The 6,783-nt window shown below is 46.8% G+C and overlaps 1 protein-coding gene across 1 annotated transcript in view; it reads right to left on the minus strand.

Moving 5' to 3' along the window:
* Positions 1 to 1,901: 1,901 nt before the first annotated feature.
* Positions 1,902 to 6,783, minus strand: part of LOC112139347 (bcl-2/adenovirus E1B 19 kDa-interacting protein 2-like protein) — a 7,930-nt gene continuing 3,048 nt past the window's right edge. Inside the window, exons 2-10 of the mRNA XM_024262097.2 lie at positions 6,374 to 6,454; positions 5,178 to 5,245; positions 4,510 to 4,755; positions 4,249 to 4,443; positions 4,073 to 4,175; positions 3,866 to 3,997; positions 3,620 to 3,706; positions 3,440 to 3,538; positions 1,902 to 3,161 (exon numbers count right to left, since the gene is read on the minus strand). Of these exons, the coding sequence (XP_024117865.2) occupies positions 3,137 to 3,161; positions 3,440 to 3,538; positions 3,620 to 3,706; positions 3,866 to 3,997; positions 4,073 to 4,175; positions 4,249 to 4,443; positions 4,510 to 4,755; positions 5,178 to 5,245; positions 6,374 to 6,454 (1,036 nt within the window). The 3' untranslated portion in view covers positions 1,902 to 3,136. The remainder of the gene's footprint in view (positions 3,162 to 3,439; positions 3,539 to 3,619; positions 3,707 to 3,865; positions 3,998 to 4,072; positions 4,176 to 4,248; positions 4,444 to 4,509; positions 4,756 to 5,177; positions 5,246 to 6,373; positions 6,455 to 6,783) is intronic.

Below are 6,783 nucleotides of genomic sequence, written 5' to 3' on the forward strand. Positions count from 1 at the left end.
AGTGAGATGCCCAACACTGGTGATCACAGACAAACACTGTTCACCAGACATTGAATATTTGACTGTGAAATGCAGACCGTCGGCTGCCCTCTCCCCCACTGGAGGAACTACCTCACTCCCGATGCCACAAGAGAACCAGAACATCATAGACCCCACACACCCGGGTCATCCCGTTTGAACTGCTGCCATCGGGCAGACGCTGCAGACAATCCAACCCAAGGACTACCAGAAAAACAGTTTTTATCCAACTGCAATCACCATCCTCAATGCTGCTATGAAATCAGATGTACTTTAATGACAGAGAACGTGTGAGGATGAAGGTCTGATCGTCTGTGGCTCATGTTGTTATGACTTATTTATTACTTTTTATTACTGGTTTTTGGGTTATTTATATACATATTTGATCTTACTCTTATTTTTATTTATGTTTTATTTTTTTATTATTCTTTTAGGAAAAGTATGAATGAAACACCGATCAGTGAGCACCTTTGACCCTTCCGGTCTCTTTGGGGTCATCTGGACCGGGTCATCTGGACCGGGTCATCTGGACCGGGTCATCTGGACCGGGTCATCTGGACCGGGTCATCTGGACCGAAGGCTGCATCAGTTAGGGACAGATTTTCATTTGTGACCTTTGACTTTGAAGAAGGAAATACGTTTATGGTCCGTCAGGATTGGACCGAGCTCATGTCCCTGTGAACACCATGATGGACTTTTCAAGAAGATCATCATGATCAGATGAAATCTGATCTCATGGATTACAGGAACATCTGCTGGTGGACGTTCAGAAAGTTCTGGAGGTCCAAAGAGACTTCTAGAAGTTCTGGTTCAGCAATTACTGGAGATGGTTGTCCTGAACTGCTCTCTGGTATTTTATTTCTGAAGAGGATCATGAGATTCTGAGATCTAGAGGACCACATGGATCATCAGAACCGGGTCCGTCCAAACAACTAAAGAGAAACCAGAGCTTCTTCAAATTTCTGAGGAACAGGAAGAAGTTCTTCCTGATGTTTTATATCTTTGATGGAGATCTCTGAACTTTCTGGATCCAAACTTAACAAAATCCTCCAGATTGTTTTTAATCTTCTGCTGGGATCACCTGGAAACACAAGTAGAATATCTGATCTTCATCTGATCTTTTTCAATCAAACCCAGATGTTTTCAGTCTACAGCAAAAACAAGGCACTATGGGTAATCTGTAGGGGAATAATGATTAATTGACAAATTGATTTCTGTTCCTGCAATCCAACAGGATCAACCTGTCTGATCTGTTAATCCAATTGAATCGACCTATACCATTCCAAAATCCTTTTAAGATTAGATCAATCGATCACTGATCTTGTAAAATCTGGTCTATTGATTCCTGGTCGGTTTATTTTCCTCAAAGGTAAAAACCATCCCAGCAGACAGATGTGATGCAACTGTCATTCTTTCTTTGAAGTCATGTGACCATCCAGTCTGCTAGAATGTTCTAATAATGAGGATTCTGATGTGGAAAAACAGCAACTTGATCAAACTCAAATCTGAATTTATTTGACCTTCATTCGTGTTTACTTGTTTGTTCACAGATTTCATTGATTATCTTGAAGAAATTCAAGAATCTGGAAAACTTGTTCAGTACCAGCTATTGATCTCTGAGTTTCACTGCTGGAAATTTGGATCAAGATGTTCTGGATCTGTTTTAGTGAATCGGATCCAATCGGATCGATCAGGATCATCCAACATTCACTCGGATCAGAACCCAAAGATTATGATATGAATCGATTCATTCAAATTGATTGTTGGTAATCATTGTAACGATCTGGACTAAAGTGGATAATCCATAACTGTCCTAATCAATAAAGGTGATCTGATGATCCTGAACTGGTTCGGAGGGAAACTGAAGCTTCTCCTCTCGATGTTTTTTTTCTTTGGATCAGAACAACACTGAAAGATCTTTATGACTTCAAGTTCTTTATTTCCATGTTCATCTGCAGCACATTCAGGGTTCTTGTTCTCGGGATGAAGCGCGTTGCCTTCAGGTTCCTCAGGAAAATACACGCTCCGGAAGTCAGAGCAAGTCCTTGATGGGAGATTGATCTGAAGGATCTGCCTGCATCCGTCCTCTGATCCTCCAGACCTCAGAGTCCAGAACCTCTTCTTTCATCTTCTCAGTTTGACCCCTCCCACTTGAACCTGATTGGAGGGCTAATGTTACCATGGTAACAGTTTTCAGGGTCTGGAGCGCAGAGACTGCTGATGTTCCTGAGCAGGATCAGGACAAGGAACTCGATCCAGATTAAAACCTAAAGGAGGTTCAGATCCTGGAGTCATCAAAAACATCATCAGGATACAGATCCTGATCCGTATCAAGAATCACGAGTTCATTTGATTTCCTAAAGAAATCAGAGAACAGAAAAATACTGAAGGTGAGGAGCAGCAGAACCAGTTTAAAGCAAAAACATCTTAATAAATGAACAGGAGAACATGAACTGAATCCAGAGAAGGATCCATGTCCAGAACCGAATCAAGCAACAGACAGAACCAGTTCAAAATCAAAGTTCTGACTCAGATCTGGATCACACCCAGATTAGACTGATGGATCTCCAAACACAAGGTGTAGGTCCAAACTCTCCTCAGATCACACACCAAGATCCAGATCTCTGTTCAGAACAGGATTAGGATTTGGTTCCAGACCTAAGACCAGATTTATGACTATATCCTGATCCAGACCCGACTGCTTTCCCAGACCAATATTTAGATCTAGAGAGATCCTAATCCAGGCTTCATATCCTGATCCTGGTCCTCCCTGACCCATTTCCCAGAACCTGGTGGACCTCACGAACATATCTAGGACAAGCCCAGACCGACAGCCAGAACCAGGTTCATCAAAACAGAACCTGGTTGTGCAGTAAAGAGAGAAGAACATTTTCAGTGTATTTACAGTTAACATCCACAACAACTCATGGACATGAAATAGAACAGAACCGGATCGCCGCCCCCAAAACCACATCCTCTTCACAGGAAGCCCTGATCCAAACCCTGACCCAGATCAAAACCACTTCAGAAGCACCGATGGCACAAGAACATGGTCCGGAGGGTCTTCAGGGGAGTCTCTGGTGGATTCTGGAGACCTGAGACCAGTCTGGAGGGTCCGTCATCGGTTCAGCTTCTCATCGTACCTGCAGAAGGAGATCATCAGCAAAGTTACACCTGAGTGGGACCAACCAGAACCGATGATGCGGGTTACCACTGATCTTCTGCTCCACTGAGATCAAGAATAGATCCCAGAGGAGTCAGAGGTGATGAGGTAGATGAAGAGGAGGAGGACAAAGCAGTGAGTACTTTAGGAAGAGGCTGAAACCGACTTGAGGATTTCAGGAGGTTCTTCGAGATGATTGGACAGCTCCAGCGGAAGAGATCATAGAGACAGAGAAGGAGCACCCAAAGAGGTTCTTACTGTCGGATAGCGTCCGGGATCTGCAGTCTGTCGGTGGGAATGAACTGGGAGAGCTTCTGCAGACTGTGAATGAAACTGATCTTCTTGCTGAACTTGTCGCTGTGGACAGCAGGTGGAGGTGTTCAGGTGAGATGTGACAGTCAGCAGATAACAGAGTTTCTGAGTGAGTTTGCTGGAGACCTGATGAAGGGTTTGACCAGAGTGATGAGAGCCTTGATGTACCAGGCCGGATGGACGACCAGGAGTCCCTTCAAGTCCTTCTTCAACCTGAACACACACCAGGACACCAACATGACCGCTGTTGTCATGGTAACCAGATCCCTTCTACGACGTCTCTCAGTCAGAACAAACATAAAACAGTCACTTTTCTTTCAGAACAAATGTCTCCACCCAGCATGGCAGTGGAGGAGAGGAAAGACGTCAGACCTTCTGTCAATGGAGGTGTAGCACTGGTGGAGCCACTTGATGGCAGGTAGTTTGTTTCTGGGAGCCAGGCTGCACAGGTAGACCAGCATGTAGTTCTCGGACACCATCAGGTCCAGAGTCCCAACGATGTATCTACAGGAGAACCGGCGCAGGATTTAGTGGCGCCGCATGAAGCTAACGAGCAGCCGAGTCTCTGCAGTCCCTCACCTGAACAGGTTCTCCATGACATAGTCGTAGTTCTCCACCGTGTTCTCTGGCAGGTAACAGGAGGTAAAAAGGATGATGGCGTTCATCCCGTCTCCATAGTAACCTGACCAACAGAGGAGTCTGGGTCAGAGCTGGAGTCTCCAGCAGATGCATCCTGAGGTTCTGAGGATTCTCACCTCCATGCGACAGCACCTGCAGGTACGGCTCCAGCACGCTCATGTTCACGTGGAACTCCTGTCCAGAGACGCAGAACCGCCGCCAGCGCCGCCCCTTACTGTCTACCTGATCCAGCTCCATCAGGCCCTCGGAGGGCTCTGCCGGACTCCAGGCCACGCCCACAACCCTGCCCTTCCCGGCCCGGGGGAGGTCATCTGTGTCACAGGAACATCTCAAGAAAAGTCCGTCTGACCTTCACCCCGTCTGCCTGACGGACTCACCGTCCCACTCCAGGTCGTGTGTGCTGTCGGGCAGCGTTCCCGTCTCGCTCCCCGACGGCGTCTCCAGGGCGTCCAAATTGATGTCCAGCGACGGCGTTTCGGTGGAGAGCGCGGCAGCCGAGAAGCTGTCGGAGCTCGGATCCTGGGGGTCCCGCTGGTTCAAGGTCAAGCTGAGGGCGGGGGCCACAAGACGCTTTTTAGCCCCACCCCCAACGCCTAGTGACAGGGCGAGGCTGGTGGGTGGAGCTAAAGGAGCAGAGGGTGTAGAAACATTTTCTCATCTGGTCACATATTTTTGCTGCTACTTCATTAGGTAAACGATGATGAGGCTCCCAGGGACCCCCCGGAGCCTCAGGAGGACGGACCCTTCAAACTCATTCCATCACATAAAGGAACATGGAATGTTGATGTTCTACACACAGATAAGAAGATCTAAATTGAAACCAGCCAAATGTGTCCCTATTCTGAATGGCCCCGCCTCCTGAGGTCAGATTGGGTCTCTGGGAACCTCATCATGATGACGCGCTGACACCAGTCCTTCACTGCTGTCACCAGCCGTCTGTCCTGGCCGTGCTAAAGACTCAGATTCATGTGATTTGTGGGACAGAACCTCAGAAATGTGGAGCGTTTACAATCTGAAAGAAGTTTGAACACATTGATGCATTTACCAGACTCTCTGGCGCCTCCTGCTGGACTTTCTGTCTCCTCTGGAGCGTCGCTGTCCTCTGGTAGAGGTCTAGAACCCAGAACAAAAGCTTTATGACGTCAGACACTATGGTCTATGGGTGGAATGGATGATAAAGGTTTATGGGGCAGCTGTGGTGCAGAGGGAGAGCGGTCGTCCTCTGATTGGAAGATCGCAGGTTCAGTTCCTGCACTGCCCGCATACGTGTCCACAGGTCCATGTCGGTTATTCAGTTCAGTGATATTTATATAGCCCGATATCACAAACAATTGTCTCATTGTGTCGGTAAATGTACAGAAGCAGAAAGTCGGTCATAAAATATAAACACAATAGCTAAAAACTGAACAGAGTAAACTCAACTGGTTATCCCAGTCCTTAGACCCTCCCTACGGTGAGGAGAAACTCCTAAAAAAAATCTGATTCAGGAAAAAAAGAAGAAACCTTAGAGATTCCCACATGAAGGAGAGAGTCACTGGGAGCTGTGACTCTGGTTAACAACTAGTTTGTCTGAACCATCGACTGTATCAGAGAACTGGACTAAGTGAATGCCCCTCCCCCCGCCAAATGGTCCAAATCAAGTCAATTCAGTCGCCATGTTTTCATGATACAGGCGCCGCCATGTTGGAGCCAGACGTTGTCAGTGAGCAGTTATTGGTCCGACGGTCTGAGTCATCGTTTCTATGGCAACGGGAAACCGGGCCAAACAAAATCCATCAAACGTTTTATGCATTGGACACGGGGGCCAGCAGGCTCCGCCTACTTTTTCTGAAGCATCTGATTGGTTGGTTCATAACACTGCAGAACGTTTAGAATAAAAATCTGATTAACAAGAAGATGTTTAAAAAGTATCAGAACCAGAATATTAATTCTGACCAACAGAATGACTAATTAATAACTTTGTTTCTATAGAGAAGAACATCCACGCTCCCTCTCTTGGAGCCAGCAAGTACTTCCTGTTTAGAACGCCAGGGGACAGGGATCACTCATTCCAGTTGTCATGTACAGTCAATGGTTTCACACAGGAATCCAGTTTTGGAGTTTGATGATGTCATTTCCAGTCAACATGGCTGTAACCAAAACTTGCTCCATTAGTCCCAGGACAGAACAATAACCCCGCCCCCCACCTTTATTTAGAACCCCCTCCAGCCCCCGTTCAGTGTCTGACAGGTGAGTTCCTACCTGGGGAAGCCGTCGTCCTGCCACTCCTCTCTCAGCTCCATGTCCTGTATGTCAGGTGGGTGGGAGGAGCTAGCAGTAGCCCTACACAAAGCAAACATGCTGTGAGTAGTGGTGTGCACGTGCAGATGAGGGCGCACGTGAAACATGCACGCTCATCAGTTTACCAGAACAGAGAAGCTAGACCAGAACCAAAACCTATAGAACCCGTTCCACAAGAACTGATCGTTCCTACTAGAAAACAACAACTAGAAGGAACATTATTTAAATAAATGCCTCAAACTCTGCCTGACCTCTGACCTCCTCTGACCTTCTCTGTACTTCCTTATCAACATCCTCAAAGCAAATGTTGCATCTGTAGTGCTCTTTCTTGGCATGAAACCATACTGCTGCTCACAAATGTTCACTTCTGC

This window comes from Oryzias melastigma, unplaced genomic scaffold (genome assembly GCF_002922805.2).
Source record: "Oryzias melastigma strain HK-1 unplaced genomic scaffold, ASM292280v2 sc00280, whole genome shotgun sequence".
In the NCBI taxonomy this organism is placed as follows: Eukaryota; Metazoa; Chordata; class Actinopteri; order Beloniformes; family Adrianichthyidae; genus Oryzias; species Oryzias melastigma.